Below are 17,068 nucleotides of genomic sequence, written 5' to 3' on the forward strand. Positions count from 1 at the left end.
CTTTACCAAAGACTTACAACAAGTTACACTACTGTGTTTCTTGTGCTATTCATGCTAGAATTGTTAGAGTCAGATCTAGAGAAAACAGAAAGAACAGAGCTCCTCCTCAAAGACCAAGATTCAACAGAGAAAACAAGGTTTCTCCAGCTGATGCTGCTAAGAAAGCTTTATAAATAATAATATTATAATGAGTATTTTCATTAAAAAAAAATTAATGATTTAGCTTAGCTTCCAAAAAAGAAAAAATCTGTGTTATCAATAGCAAAAACAACCGTATATTACATACGTACGTACGTAACAACCATAGATGCAATGTAGTACCAACCATCAATGTCGATAATATCTTGCTCCTTAACCAGACCAGACCAGACCGGACCAAACCAAACCAACCCAAACCAATTCAATTCAATTTAAAATACAACGTCATCAACTCATCGACTCATCTAATTGTAATCCTTCTTGAAGTTTGTTTGTTCCAAACAAACTCTGTCTGTCTGTGTGTTACCCTCCGCAGGGGATCACTATACAAATAGCCGCACTATTTAAATTCTGAAAGAAGAATGCGTAAAAAACACTAGTTTTAGAGAAAACCCTTGATTTTCATTCATGGGAGATTAATGAATACACAAATTCCTCCATATGAGCAATTGAGTTACATCTTAGCCCGAAGATTATCTAACATATTTGCTTACCTGATACAAGATTATACCACAGTTCTTACCTGCTTTACTCTTTTTCTCCCTCTATCTTTATCTATATACCTTCATTACATTTTTAGGACTCCCGATTTAATCAAATCCGTGAAACATTGAATCTGTCACAGACAACCACAGAAATTTGCATGAGGAAACTGTCACGCATACTGCCATAAATAATAATACTACTACTACTAATAATAATAATAATGCATATGAATCAAAGTTTGAAGAATTTTGATTTTAAGTTTAGTCAATGTTTTGGTGATAAGACAGATATAATAACAGCAGATGCAGATATTATAACGAGTGTTGAATTCGATTATTCAGGTGATTATCTAGCTACAGGTGATAAAGGCGGTAGAGTAGTTCTATTTGAAAGAAATCATGATTCAAAAAATGCTAAAAGGACTTGTGAATATAAATTTTTCACTGAATTTCAAAGTCATGATGCTGAATTTGATTATTTAAAATCTGTAGAGATTGAAGAGAAGATCAATCAAATTAAATGGTTGAATTCTACCACTCAAAGATCTAAATTTTTAATAAGTACTAATGATAAGACAATCAAATTATGGAAAATTACTGAGAAAAATGTTACGATGGTTAATGAAAATAATTTAGAAGGTGTGGCAACGAATATCAGTCCATTGAATTCAATCAATCAATTAAAATTACCAAGTTTAACTTATCATGATAAAATCATATCAGCTACACCGAAACGTGTCTTTGGTAATGCTCATACATATCATATTAATTCCATATCCCCTAATTCAGATCAAGAAACGTTCATTAGTGCAGATGATTTAAGAATTAACCTTTGGAATTATGATCATCCAGATCAAAGTTTTAATATAATTGATATAAAACCAATGAACATGGAGGAATTAACAGAAGTGATAACTTGTGCAGAGTTCCATCCTCAAGATTGTAATCTTTTCATGTATTCATTATCTAAGGGGTTAATAAAATTATGTGATATGAGACAAAATTCATTATGTCATGATAATAAAGCTAAAATTTTTGAAGAATATATTGACCCAATAAATCATAATTTTTTCACCGAAATTACATCATCTATATCAGATATTAAATTTTCTCCCAATGGTCGATATATTGCATCAAGAGATTATCTTACTGTAAAGATTTGGGATATTAATATGGATAATGAACCAATAAAGACGATTAATGTTCAAGAACAATTAAAGGAAAGGTTAAGTGATACGTATGAAAATGATGCTATATTTGATAGATTCGAAGTGGTATTTAGTGGTGATAGTTCAAGTGTTATGACAGGTTCATACAATAATAATTTTATGATTTATCCAAATGCAATAAAGACTAATGATTTAGATACAGATATGATAGTACAACCATTTAATAGTAGTAAGAATAATAGTAATAGTAATAATAATAATAATAATCAGAAAATAAAGACGAAAAAAGATGGTACGATATTAATGACAGATACTGGTGCTACGATTCCTAGAACCTCGTTAAGGAATAAGAGAAATAATAACAATAATAATAATGATAATAATAATAATGTGGATGGTGATGATGCAATGATGATGGATGATGGATTTGAAGGAGATCTTAATGATGATGATGAAGAAGAATTAGATGAAATTGTTTTACAGGCTAATAAATTAGCATTTAGGAATAAAGGTTTTGGATCATTAGCTCAAAGATCTGCAAGAAATAAAGAATGGGGAGATAATGTAGATTTTAAAAAGAGTATAATGCATTTTTCATGGCATCCAAGAGAAAATACAATAGCTGTTGGTGCAACTAATAACTTATTCATGTTTTCTTCAATATAATGACAATTTAATATATATAATACGTAGTAACACTAATATATAACGTAATGTAATGTTAGCATCATTAAAGGGTTCTTTTTCGGTGAAAAAGAATTGATCGTATATAAAGAAAATAATAGAAGGTGAGTCTTTGAGTAATCAGAATATGTATATTAAAAGCAATTGTATTTTACTTCCATTATCAAAATGTTAATAAAATAGTCTACTTTTTTTTCTTATATTGGAGGCTAGATAGGTATATAAATAAATTATTATAAAAAGAAAAAGGGTTGATAATTGAAATAAATTAGAGAAATAATAGTTATAATGATAGGACTCCTCAGCTCGGTTAGTCATCATGATCTATGTGTCTATTAACGACAGGATTCCAGAATAAAGTCTTATCACCATCACCCCAAAAGAAAGGTTTTTGTCTCATATTTAAGAATTCGTAATCTCTTGGCCATTCAGAATCAGGAACATGACTTAAATGTTTCCTATGTTCAGCATGTTCCTTTTCAACAAAATATGTATTTAATGCCGTTAGTAAGATAGCAGGTGCAGCAACCCAGACTGATATCTTGAACCATAAATTCTTAGTATGAGAAGCATGTCCTTCTTCAGTTTGTAATGTCTTTTTAAAGGCATTTGCCATTGCTGTATTTGGAGGACCAAATGCTGGTTTCAATGCATTTGGTGGAAGGGTGGCGTATCTTCTTATTAGATTGGTTCTTAACATGTTTTAATGTATATACCTGCGTGTGTGTATGTATGTATGATGTAGCGTTATTGGTGTCCAAAGGAACTATTGTAACTGACTAAATAAAATAACAAGACATGTATTTAATAAAGAATAGAAAAATTGTTGTTAAATAATACAAAATTTTGCATATATTCCATTCCTGTATTCCATCTCGAAACAACAAATCATCCATCGGAGCAACTACAACAATAGTTTGGTGAATAAGAAGATCCTTTAAGATACTATTTCATTTCTGCATAACTCCTTGTTCGATATCCCCGGATTTTTCCTCCTTCGATATTTCTTCTTTTCCATTGGACAAAACAAAATTTCCACTAAGTATTTTTTTATAAGCGCCGGAAACCATGCCATATATTTGCGACACAAATACCAGAAAATTGTTGTGGCGTCACAAATTATTAACAATTTCCCAACTGTGTGTCGCAGGAGCAACAAAAAGACAGAAATAACATATAATGTAGAATCGTTACTCGCAGGATTTTTGGACTGAAACCGACTAACCTACATTCTGAAGCCAATTCGGAGTGTTTGATAACATAAACTTTTCTTCTCGCATATTTCTTCATTAAAACTTGTTTGTCAGTTTTTATTTCTTTAATTTTTTACTTCTTCCTATTTCAGCTTTGTTCACCCTAGAAAGCATTTCTCATAATATATAGAGCGAGAGGAACTATTTTTCCTGTGAGAATTTCTCTGTACTTCAGCTATACACTTTTTGTTTGATGTAATTTTTAACACGGTTCCGAAGAAAAACACAAATGGAAACACAAAGACATATATATAATAACTAATACTAATGAATTTTCCTACTTCTTAGCAAAGTACTATGGTCTACGGATGTAACGCTACATAATTATAAAAACATAGATGTATATGAAGAAGGAGTCTCCATAAATGTTAGGGTATACTGGAATATATGCATAAAACAAATAAAAAAGTGTTATAATTATTATTATGATGATGATGATGCGGTTGATGATGCAAAATATGTGTTCTGAATAGGCGTTGATGTTTCAGTCCTTTCCTGTATAGAGTATGGAATGGACCCAGCTATATTTATTTGATTACGGTTGGTCATGATATTAATACCGTTATTGTTCTGGCTGAGTAGGGGTTGGGAGCTCATATTGAATCTTTTGTGGTTATTTCTGTTGAAATCAGGTTGTCTCTGAATCTTGTTTAGACTCTGATTTTGATTATTATTCTGCTTTTGTTGTTGGTTTGGCAGTCTATATCTGTTTTCTTTGTTTTTATTGTTATTTGCAATGAATTTGTCATATTTAGTTTTCACATCCATCTCATGAATACATGTGCCTGTCAATTGGTTCCCAATAGTTAACCAACCCGGTCTGATGTTATGATCTCTACCGAATATTTCCAATTTTCTTGCATGTGGACCTACCAATCTTTCTATCATTCCATATAATTCATCAGGTTTTCTACTGGTTTCTCTGGTTGTAGATACTACCAAATCAATATCAATATGTTTATTGACCCATCTTGGATCACCTTTGATTCCAACCAGTAAATGTTCCTTTGAATGATTTAACCAGTGACCAGTTCTTCCAGTGACGATAGTTCTCCCCAATTGATTTGTTTTAATCCAAGAAATCTCATTGATAACTTTGTACCCCCAATTCATTAATGATTCTTTCCCTAATTCAATGGCACGACCTGTAACCCATAAGAATAAGACACCATCGTTTTGTAAATGATTTAATGGCAATTGTAGCAATTCAATGTCATTGCATGTACCATAGGGTAAGTTCATATGAATATTCCAAGCAGGATCGGCAATTACTACTGAAAATTTCCCAATAATGTTAAAATCAAATTTCCTAACATCGCATTTAATCCATTGCGGTGGTAATTGTTCCTTGACAGCCACTGATGAACAATTCCCGTGGGAATAGAATGGAATTTTGTAACCATTCTGTTCAATTTCATCATTTTTTTTCTTTGTTTCATTGGATATTTTGGTCAATAATGATTCTGGGATATATTGTAAATAATGCAGATATCTACAAGAATTCAATTTATGACAAGTATCCAAATATGAACAATCACCCAATGACAGATCAGTTTGTGGTTTTAAATTTGGAACATAATGAATATTATTTTGCAAACATTCAACGAATTCGGGATTTTCAATTTCATATTTCGATAATTTGGACCATTGCATGGAAATGATTTTATTGTTAACTATATACACTGTTGATGATAATATGGAGGAATGTTCGTGATTCATACATGACGGGATATAATTAGTTATTGGAGTAGATTCTTTGGCTCTTTCTCTACCTAATTGATATGATTGTGGTTCAGTTTCGAGAATATTATTCAATTTCGTTAATAAGACTTTATTTAATGGATTGTTTCTAATCGTTTTCATATCATCCATTTTTTCCATATCCAATAAGTCCATGAATTTATCGAAGGGTTGTGGTGACGATATCGGTGTTGGAAGTGGTGGTTGAGTTTTTAATTCTGAACTCTTTCGACTGTCAAACGAATCAGAGTTTTTATCTTTTCTTTCAAAATGCATATAATAAAGGATCTTTAACGGTACAACGTCAATGAACGTAATTGTATCAAACTCATGGGGGCTTGGGGCGTTCTCATTTTTAAATATTATCGAACCAGGAACAATAATTTCCACATCTTTCAACTCATTAATGAAATCGTTATATGTCATAACTTGGACGAGTGCATCAGAGTCCATATCTACTACTCTATCTCTGCTCATCAAATACAATGAGAATATATCTCTTATGTTACCGGATACAGGAACTTTGCACAATTCAACATGGTTCTCAATTAAAAAATGGATGAGATCTAGATTCATGTTTGTGTTACCGTCTCTATTCTATTGCTTTAAATGGTTGGAATTCAGTTCAGTTCTATTTGTTACTGTCTTGCTCATCCAATGGGGTACTTCTTCTATTCATAAGTGTTATCTATCTAATAGCTATTGTGGAAATGTTTTCCGGGATGAGTTCAACCACAATTGACTACAACAGCAAGAAGGAGTATGAACTACAAAGGAAAGAATAAGGGATAAAGAGGCAGATGAAGAGAATAAAATTGATCTGCATCACATGTATGACTAGCCCTGTTTGGCATGCCTGTTTATTATCCTATTCTTCTGGGGATCTCCTTGTTCAATGCACTTCAACAACAGAAGCAAACTTGAGAACGCATAAATACATAAAAGGATAGGTAAGGTATATATAAAATAAGTATAAAACAACTATAATACATGCAGATAACTATAATATAATGAATTATACAATCTTTACTGGCCAAGGCTTCTTTTTAAAACATTTGTGTGACGTCGTTCGAAACGATCAAGAAATCTTTGTATGTGTCTCACTTTATCTACAAAGTAAACTTCAACATATAAAACAAGAACAATACATATGTATGACACATTTCAAAACATAAAACACACAAGGCACCCACAGCAAAAGGATCCACGATTCCATCCGTGTATTTCTGCCTATATATATTATCATGTCAGCCACGTTTGCTTATGATACTCTGACAGCAGCTAAACAACCACTTTTCGAAGAAAGCTTCGATAATTCATCATCATATACACCGCGAGTTTCCTACCATTTCAATCCAAAAGTTTCAAACTATCATTATGGTGTAAAACATCCGATGAAGCCCTTCCGCTTGATGCTAACAGATCATCTTGTATCTTCATATGGTCTCCATAAGATAATGGATCTTTATGAAACTAGACCCGCTACAAATGAAGAAATGGTTCAATTTCATTCAGAAGATTATTTAGACTTCTTATCAAAAGTGACTCCTGAAAATCTATCTAAAATGCCAAGAGGTACATTAGAAAAATTCAATATTGGTGATGATTGCCCCATTTTCCAAAATTTATACGATTATAGTACACTATATACAGGTGCTTCATTGGACGCTACGAGGAAATTAATTAATGATCAATCTGATATCGCTATAAATTGGTCAGGTGGGTTACATCATGCTAAGAAGAATAATCCATCTGGGTTTTGTTATATTAATGACATTGTTCTTTCCATTGTTAATTTGTTAAGGTATCATCCACGAGTTTTATATATTGATATTGATTTACATCATGGTGATGGTGTTCAAGAAGCATTTTATACTACCGATAGAGTTTTCACCATTTCTTTCCATAAATTTAATGGAGAATTCTTCCCCGGAACAGGTGATTATGATGAAACTGGGTGCGCAAAGGGGAAACATTTCGCAATGAATGTTCCATTAGAAGATGGGATTGATGATGATTCTTATATTAATCTTTTCAAATCAATTATGGATCCTTTGATTACTTCATACAAACCCACTGTTATTGTTCAACAATGTGGCGCAGACTCTTTGGGACATGATCGTTTAGGTTGTTTTAATTTGAATATAAAGGGTCATGGAGAATGTGTGAAATTTATTAAATCTTTTGGAATTCCAATGTTAGTTGTAGGTGGTGGCGGTTATACTCCAAGAAATGTTTCTAGATTGTGGACGTACGAAACTGGGATTTTAAATAATGTTTTACTACCTAATGAATTACCTGAGGGAATACCGTTTAGGGATTCATTTGGTCCAGATTATTCATTGTATCCTGTATTAGATGACCTTTATGAAAATAAAAATAGTAAGAAATTCTTGGAAGATATCAGAATACGATGTTTGGAAAATATTAAGTATTTACAAGGTGCTCCTAGTGTAAGAATGGATGCGGAAGTTATACCGACGCAAGATATAACTGGGTTAACTGAGGATGAAGAAGATCTCATAAATGAACTAAATGAAGATGATCTATCTTGGCGATTGAAACAAATAGAGAAAGAAAACAGTCAATTAAATGAATTGATGTGATCCATCAAAACAGGATCGGATAGAAATAGATTACCTCTCATACGAAGTTTCGCATAGTAAATGAACATTCCATTACATATATATACTTTATTAAACACATACGTATATAACCTACATAATAACTTTAATATTCGTTCTTTTTCCTGCACTCTGTCGTTTTTCTCATTTATGGATGCGGTGGGCGCTCTGAGAAATAAGACGGTAACGGAACAGAATTGGAAATGAATTGGAAATATGTCCCCAATTCAAAAATAATTCTTGTTCGAAAAGCGTTATATGTTGACTACAACTACTACTACAATACTTGTAATCTTTCAATGAAGTCGATTTGATGAAATCATATGTATTTCTACTATTCCACTCTGTTCAAGACATTCAACAGTGATGTCTATAACGGTATCTCATCTACGGATCATAGCTCACATACTATTGATAGTTCTGATTCTTAATATATTTTATAAACTAGCTTTTAAATGTATACTACGGTTTATAACATATTCTATGGTATATCCAAATGATTTCGAAACTGGTAGGATTTTATGGTGGCAGAAAGTACCGGTTTTTGAACGACTAATATGGAAAATTATAGATTACGTTGAAGATGATTAAATAATGGAGATAATGCGGATGGGCATCATATAATCTATTTAAAAGCATATATAATTAGGCTATATATGCTAATATAATAAAAATCTAAACTCTTTCTTTCATAAAAGATACAATTATTCAGTAATATACAAGATAAGCTACTTATTTTGGTCAAGCTTATATTTTTAGCATTGTCATGATGTTTTTCAAATGTCATTATTGTTTAATTCGACTCCACCAACTGCCCAGATTTCTCTTTCATCTTCAAATCTGTCACTAAACATTGTTTCAGCATCACCACCTGCTGCTATTCTGTCTCTTTCAACAGTAGCTAATCTTTTACCAACTCTCTTAGTGAAATCACCAATAGATCTAAATTGAATACTTGTCCCAACGATCGTTGTTGTGGATGTTTCACCAGAAGATGTTAATGAAAACCATTCATTAAAAGTTTTCATATCTGGTTCTTCAACTAGCTTAAATAATGCAAGGTATGCCTTTTCAGCTGCTAATTTCACAGGAATGATTGGATCACGTAAACTACCAAATACTGATAAACCTAATACGGTGATGTATGGTTTAACACATTCATCAAATTTAAATCTTGCCATTGTACGAATTACAACCAATGCTACTCTTCTACAATCAGCTGAGTTACAAGTTGGTTGTAATGAAGCGGTTGCTAATACATCGATTAAATTCTTGATGTTTTCTTCACCAAGAGCAAATGGTGAAGAACTTTCATTCTTGGAGAATGGTGATTTTTTCTCATTTTCTAATAATAGCAATTTACCCGCAGCAATAATACCATTTTCTCCGAAATATGGATTGGTTGAGGAAATAGCATTTATAATGTATTTCACAAAAGAATCAATTAATTCAGGGTTGAAAATATGACCTGGAGCATCTTTTAAGAATGAATTTAATGTCAAAATAGCAAATTTACCAGATTCTTCGTTTAAATCAACAGATAATACCTTTTCTTCTAAAATCTTATGTGCTTCACTTGGTGATAAAATTTCAGATAATGAACCAATTAATTTAGCATAAGCAATAGCAAGTTTATCATTACTACTTAGCATTTCTTCTTCAACCAAATTAACAACATTATTCTTAGATGTTTCATTTAATTTATTACCTGCTTTAACAATAACTTCCAACAAAGCCTTTAACATAGCTGTCTTAACACCTTCATCTGTAGCTTGCTTTGCACCGGTAACTAATTCAACAACTAATGGATCAACACGAGGTTGGTATTCAATCAATGTACCAAGAGCCTTTGCTGCACGCAAACGCAAAGTTTCGTTACTTGGGTCCGATAACGATTTAACAAAAGTTCTTTGTAATTGTGGGATGAAGGGTCTTAAGAATTGAGGAATCTTAACAAATAAAATATTCAATGCAAATAAGATAGCAGCTTTAATATCACTACTGAATCTTTCACCAACAACACGGATTAAAGGACCTGTAATTACACTAACAAATGGTTTTAAGTTAGCAGATGGAGTCTTAGAAACAACATCAGCAATAGCTAAAGCTGAGGCTTCACGTTCATCACTAGAACCATACATTAAACCATGCAAGAAAATTGGTAAAACACAATTTGGACCCCTGGGTAATTTGAATGCCGCAAGATCTTCTCCCTGAGTACCAGTTAATGCTAAGGCTTGCTTTGCTGGTTTCACTAACTTTTCTAACATAGATTTATCTTGGGTCTTTAATAAAGCAGTCAAAGCGTTGAAGTTACCTTCTACAACTTCTGGATCATTATCGTCTAATGATAAAATAGCATATGAAACAAAATCTGGAACATAAATATCCAAATTTAATGTTGTATGTTCAAAGAAATTTGGTAGACGTTTTGAAATAACAGAACGCTTAGCTTTATCATCACTCTTCAACAATGACATAATTTGTTGCAATAATGGATGTAAACCTTCATCTTCATCAACAGATAGGAAAATCTTATCAAGAGTAGTTTCTAAGGAATGTTTAGTTTCTTCATCCGGATGGTCCGAAACAAGTGCATTGACTACAGCATTGACGATAGTAGATAAACGTTTGTATAAGGCCGAACCAGCCACTTCAGCTAAAGAACCAAGAGCAGATGCTCTGAAGGCGTCGATTGGTGAAGCCAACAATGTTGGGATTAAAATTGGGAAAATAACTTCGGATTTAGTAGACATAATATCTTGCAATCCAAGTAATGCGTATTCAGAATCATCTTCGGATTTTAGCATATGTAACAAGTATGGAATAATTTCATCCACAGCTAAATTGCCAACAACATTTTGGTAGGCATCAAATGCAGACGCAGCTGAGCTTCTGACACTTTCATCGACATCTATCAAAGTCTTACGAATAATATTGACAATGATATCTTGGAAAGTAGCTAATGATTCTCCCGATGAGGATTCGATCAACTCATGTAACGCAATACAGACACCTTGTCTAGAGTCAGAATTGGAGGATTCTTCCAATGATTCTTCCAATGTTGGTAACAATTGAGATAAAGCATTTCCACCAACACGACGAACTAAGTCACCAAGAGTTTGTGCGGCAATATTACGTAAGACGTTAGATGAAGAGGCCAAATGAGTGACAATAATACTTGTCAATGTTGGTAAGATTTCCTTAACAGCACGAGGAGTGTTTGGCACAAGGGCCTTCCAGATATCAACCGTGGTCGCTCTGACAATACCAGATGTATCGTTTCTACATACAAACAATGCTGCCAAAACTCTATCACGACGATCTTGACCTAAGACATCAACTAACTTCGTCGAGGTCTCAGTATTGTAATCTTCTTGTTCTTCGGTAAATTCATTTCTTGCAGAAATACCAGTAACTTGGAATAACAATTCACCAGTTAATTGAACGGAAGATAAACGGATACGATCATTCTCATCAAACATACCTCTTTCTAATTCTGGTAATAATAAGTCGATAGCTTTTGTAGCATAGTTTTTAACGATTAACTTACCAGCTTTTAAGGATGTGTCACGAATGTTCTCGTCATTATCAGCAAGCCCGGAAAGAATAGGTTGAATAATTTGATTAATGTATGGCGCAAATTGGGCACCGAAACAGATTGGGATAAACAACAATAATGGCATAAACCCTTCTCTAACATAAGCACGGAAATTAGTTACACCTGCCAAAATTGTTGGTAATAATTCATCCAACTTAGATAGACCCAACCCACTGATAACTTCCGCCAAAGCTTGAGCAGAACCTAGACGATCACCTGATTTCATTTCGTCACTTAATGTGTCTAACAAACGAGGAATTAAATCTGGGAATTGTTCTTCACCTAATCTTTCGACTAAGGCACCTAATGCGCGAGCAGCTGTGGCTCTTGTATTTGGAACTGGATCAACCATCGCGATTTTAACTTCATCAATCAGTTGTTGTAGATATGGAATCAAATCCTTAGTATCGACAAGAATTGCCATGTTACCAACGATTTTACATGCCTTCCTCTTTGTGTTCGCTGATCTATCGTGCATACCACGGTGGATAACGTGGATAATCAAAGCAAGAGATGGACCATCGATATAATGAACAAACTGGGTTTGAATTAATGCGTCCAAAGCATCCTCTGTGTATTTGGTTGGATCACCAATAGCTTGAAGTAAAACTGGAACTAGGTTCTGAATTTCAGGGTTTCTTATAACCTCACCGAATCTCTTCAATGACTCGTCAGCAGCCTTACGAACTTCTTTATGAGAATCATTCAAAACACCAACGATTTCTGGGACAATAGTAGACAACGAGCTGGATAATTGTGTTGGGTCCAGGTAAGCCATATTACCTAATAGTTCAACGGATCCTCGCTTCGTTCTCCATGATATTTCATCTAAGTTTGATACAGCAACTGGAATTAATTTCTTAACACCATAACTTGTAGTATGACCCATAATCGCTTTGGTAGCTTCTGCAGTTGCATTACGAACTTCGGGTACAGAATCACCCAAATTTTTTAGAATATTTGGTAAAACTTCGATAACATAAGGTTCGAAAAATTTCTTTAATGATTTGGATAGACATTCAAATGCTAATGCAACTGATTCACGTCTCTTCGATTCTTTCTTATCTTCAGCAGCTTCCATTAAGTTACGGATAATATCGAACTCACTTAATGCAGAGATACCGTACCCTTTAACTAACCCTGAAATGCCCCATGCAGCCCCTTTACGGACCCTGGCCGGACAGGTTGGATCCAAAAGCTTGTTCATCAAGTCTCTAATGTATCCCTCAACGTTGGATCTAAATTGGAAAACTAGGGGGGCAATACATTCAGAAACAGCTTCTTGAACATCTGATGATGGAGTATCTAGAGTTGCTAGTAATCTATCAATGATGATGTGGATTCTTGGATCATCTTTCTTCAAATGTCTAGCCAATGTACCATATAAAATAATGACATTTTCTTTAATAGAAGCAGGAATGTCTGATACTAGAGAATGTTCAAAGATTGGAATTAATTCTTCTGATTTATTGGCTCCATGTATAGTAATAACCTCGATACCTGCCTCTTTCATTTCTTGACGAACGAGCGGTTCTCTGTCACCCAAAGCTCCGCTTTCGACTAAGAATTTGATGGTATTAACGATGGAATCATCTTCTTCCGATAACCCAGCAGCCATTTCCTTAAGAGTAATTGCAACTGTACTTCTGTCTTGCCATGGATCTTTACGTTCAGCCGCACTTACGACAACTAAACCAAATTCATCTAATATAGCCTCTAGCGGTTTGCTTTTTTCTTCATAGAATCGAAGCAATACATTTAAGTGTTCTTGTAAAACAGAAGCTGAGTCCTTGGCTAAATACATAGAAGCGTAAGCATATGCCTTCGCAGTGAAAAGACGTAGACCACTATCATCTTGATTAAATAAAGTTAATAACTTTGTAATCAATTCATCATTGATTTTAAACTTGTTGAAATCCCAAATGAAGTCAGCTATTTCTTTGTTGGATTCATCAGATTCAAACCTACAGATAAAAATCTCTGGAGAAAATTCCATGAACGGCTCCAATTCAAATTCATTGTCTAAAGTTTCAAGAATTGTTGAACGAACGAATTGATTTGGTGATAAGAGATTTGATAAGATAATATCTAAATCATCTTGATTAGGAGAAACAGAAATACTCTGGCATAATGCATTAAAACAATCTTTGGCAATCTTAGCCTTGGAAGGTAATTTCAATAATGACAATAAGACGCTAATGATAGGTATTCTTGGAATTGATCTGTCTTCGAAAACATCTGCATGGACCGAGATGATTTCCATTGCCAGCAATAAATGTTCTTCTTCTTTATCTTCTTCCACAAATTCAGTTCTTGCCAATGGTTTATCCGCGTTTTTAATTGAAACACGTTTACCTTCTTCCAAAACATTAATCAAAAGAGGTAATAAATAAGTTAAACTGATGGAATCTAATGCTTTTTGGTTACAAACAAATTTAACTCTGAATAAAACTCTTGATAGAAGATCTTCTAATGGTTCCTCTAAGTAATTTTCAGGAATGTTTGTTACCTTGTGTACACGAAGAATAGCTAAACCGATAAAGAAACCCATTGTCTCCAATCGATCTGAAAAGTTATCGCTAAGGGCTAGGAAAGTATCGTTGATAGAAGTATTTACTAATTTGGATGAACTTGGCTCTTGAGCAAGTCTTAATAAATTATTAACAGCGACTGGATACCAGACTTGATTACCGTTATCCACTAAAGTTGATTCCTTACTCAATTGTTTGATTAATTTAACAGCACGATGCAACCGGACTTTGATGGAATTAATTCTTTTTCTAATCTCAGATTCTTTAGCCAATTGTTCATTGACTAAGGCTTGTTCTTCCTTTGTATACTTTCTAGCATTCTTTTTAGCTTGTTCTTTTCTAATACTTTGTTCCCATTTTAAAGTTTCGTAATCTTTGGTATTTTTGTCAGAAAGTTTATTAACCATCTTTTTATCTAAGATGTTCACAACCATAACATTTTCATTACCTTCCCAAATCTCGAAGTCTTCAGCAGTGAGACGTGGTAACTCGCCAACTGCTAAATCAGATTTAATTAAATCAGACAATAAGGGAGCAATAGCCGTTGGATTAATGAATGATGTATAAGCAGCAGCTTTAAAGGCACACTCAGAAAAGGGGGTATCTATATATTTAGCGTCATTTGTGATTGAAATAATTCTTTCGATAATTTGCTTAGCATGAGCAGCAACAATTGTTGCTGGATCTTGCTTAGCTTGAAGCACTAAACCTGCCCAACCGTTCTTAAGCTTGAAACCGGTGAATTGTGAGATAATTAATTGCGCAATAAGAACAGACGTTAAAACAGAAGCATCTTCGATTGGTTGAGAGATAGAGTTAAATATTGGTGCGATATATTTGAACGATATCATTCTCGCAGAAAGATCATCAGTTGTTTCATTTAAACATTTCTCTACAGCAGTAGCAATGGATAACCCAAGCAATTTAGGATGCCTTATAAATGAGTCGTGTAACAATTCTATCGAATGTAAACGATCAGTGGATGGTAAAGCAGTCGATAATGCTACTGTAACGAATGCATCACCCAAGGCAGATGATTCTGGAAGGGATTCGATCATGTTTTGTACTTTGTCCTGCAAGCCTTTATTACCTGAAGTATATGAAGCAGAAATATATTCTAGACATCCTAATAAACTCTTGTGATCATGTTTATGTAAATGCCCTAACGTCGATGTAACGAATTCTAAGCAATCAGTTTCGAACTCTCCAAGTAATGATGGAGATGCCTTTTTGGAATATTCGAGGAATATGGTAAACCAGCATTTCCTTATATTCAATGTCTTATCTTTGAATCCATTCCTTATGATTTTGTTCATATCATCTACAGCGGTGGGTAAGTTGAAATAATGTGTGAAAAAAGCAGATAGCATTAAACAGAGCGCATTTTCTTTACCTTCTTTAGTAATATACGTTGACAATCCTTGAACGATCTTTGTAGAGACGGTCTCAGAAGAGGTTGGAACTACCACAAGAATCTTGGACACTAGATATTTATAATCTGCATTCAAATTAGACTTGATATTCTTAAAGATTTCGTCAATGAATTTGAGTAAATTAGGTTCCTCCGTAGTTTCATCATTCAATGATTTTAATAGGGTGATTACTGAGTTTGATGAAAGTTCTCTGACAATTTCTTTTGAGCTTTTGAAAGATGAGAATGATTGGGACATTAATTTGGATGAAGTGAAAACCTTCAGCAAATTGATCTTCTTCGCGTCAACGCCAGAGTATAATTCGTTAGCAATTGCAAATCCTAATTCTGGAGCTCTTAAATTAGCCTTTTCCATATTAGGAACAAAATGTTCATTAAATAATGCTTCAGTTACAAATTCTTTCACAAAGGGTTTCAGTGATATTTCTAAAGTGAAGGCTGATGGTGGAACCTTAGCCAAAAGAATATCTTTGCCTAAGAAGGTACAATATTTCTCGACATATTTTTCCTTCAATAAATTATATAAAGCTGGTTGAGCAGAGAATAATTGCATTGAAGATTGAGTTAAGGCGCCCATTGCAATAACAATACCTGTTATTGGAAGTTTTTGTTTGGTATTCGATTCCAAAATATTTTGTAGAACAATTTCAAGAAATGGAACACCATTCTCTGTACTCTTGAAGCATTGAGTAAAAGTTTTTGTTGTTGATTGAAGAACACTTTCACGGATTCTCCTCCTATGTTGATTACGTTTGTTTTGTGCTTTCTTGATTCCTTCTTGGTTGTCTAAAACATTTTCGATACCAAAAGTCGTATAGGTATGAGCTTCTAACAATCTGCTTGCATATTCGGAAACTAAGGTAGGATCTGAAGAGATATCTTTGAGAAATGCATGAACCCAATCAAGAATATTTAAATAATCGGATACAGCCTTAGTACCTGGGTTCTTAGAGACTTGCGCTAAGATGAAAGTTGAATATTTTTCTAATAAACGTGGCTCGATTTTTAAGATAGATTGGAAAATCCTAGTGACCAATTCTTTGGACTGGGTATCTTGGTATGTCATGAAAGTCTTGAGTAAAATAACGGAAATTTGTGTTAATTGAGGTAATTCCAAGGTTTCTGAGTCAATGACCTTCTTCAGAGACTCTAAGAATGGGATCCTTCTTGACACCAGTGAATCATTACATCTTCTGTCAAGTAAAGGTGACAATTCCTCCCAGCTAACAGTAGAACTCATATTTTGCGTTCGGTGGAGATATACGTCCCTCTAGATGTGATCCTTTACCAGTTATAAGAACTCTGATAAGTAGGATTTATAGAGATTTATGCTTCTTTCGTTTCAACAAAC

At 33.7% G+C, this 17,068-nt stretch overlaps 5 protein-coding genes across 5 annotated transcripts; 2 read left to right on the top strand and 3 right to left on the bottom strand.

Moving 5' to 3' along the window:
- Nucleotides 1-904: 904 nt before the first annotated feature.
- Nucleotides 905-2,518, top strand: CDC55 (protein phosphatase 2A regulatory subunit CDC55; the record flags this gene model as incomplete). The annotated part of the gene is made up of 1 exon (XM_003668498.1): nucleotides 905-2,518. One exon carries the CDS (start codon nucleotides 905-907, stop codon nucleotides 2,516-2,518), a length of 1,614 nt encoding a protein of 537 aa, XP_003668546.1.
- Nucleotides 2,519-2,846: 328 nt separating this feature from the next.
- COX13 (cytochrome c oxidase subunit VIa) lies at nucleotides 2,847-3,236 on the bottom strand (the record flags this gene model as incomplete). The annotated part of the gene is made up of 1 exon (XM_003668499.1): nucleotides 2,847-3,236. One exon carries the CDS (start codon nucleotides 3,234-3,236, stop codon nucleotides 2,847-2,849), a length of 390 nt encoding a protein of 129 aa, XP_003668547.1.
- Nucleotides 3,237-4,212: 976 nt separating this feature from the next.
- On the bottom strand, nucleotides 4,213-6,105 carry IME4 (mRNA (N6-adenosine)-methyltransferase; the record flags this gene model as incomplete). The annotated part of the gene is made up of 1 exon (XM_003668500.1): nucleotides 4,213-6,105. One exon carries the CDS (start codon nucleotides 6,103-6,105, stop codon nucleotides 4,213-4,215), a length of 1,893 nt encoding a protein of 630 aa, XP_003668548.1.
- Nucleotides 6,106-6,773: 668 nt separating this feature from the next.
- Nucleotides 6,774-8,135, top strand: HOS2 (histone deacetylase HOS2; the record flags this gene model as incomplete). Its single annotated transcript, XM_003668501.1, has 1 exon — nucleotides 6,774-8,135. One exon carries the CDS (start codon nucleotides 6,774-6,776, stop codon nucleotides 8,133-8,135), a length of 1,362 nt encoding a protein of 453 aa, XP_003668549.1.
- Nucleotides 8,136-8,929: 794 nt separating this feature from the next.
- Nucleotides 8,930-16,957, bottom strand: GCN1 (Gcn1p; the record flags this gene model as incomplete). The annotated part of the gene is made up of 1 exon (XM_003668502.1): nucleotides 8,930-16,957. The coding sequence occupies one exon, from the start codon at nucleotides 16,955-16,957 to the stop codon at nucleotides 8,930-8,932; it is 8,028 nt and encodes a 2,675-aa protein (XP_003668550.1).
- Nucleotides 16,958-17,068: the final 111 nt, after the last annotated feature.

Source organism: Naumovozyma dairenensis, chromosome 2 (genome assembly GCF_000227115.2).
Source record: "Naumovozyma dairenensis CBS 421 chromosome 2, complete genome".
Taxonomy (NCBI): domain Eukaryota; kingdom Fungi; phylum Ascomycota; class Saccharomycetes; order Saccharomycetales; family Saccharomycetaceae; genus Naumovozyma; species Naumovozyma dairenensis.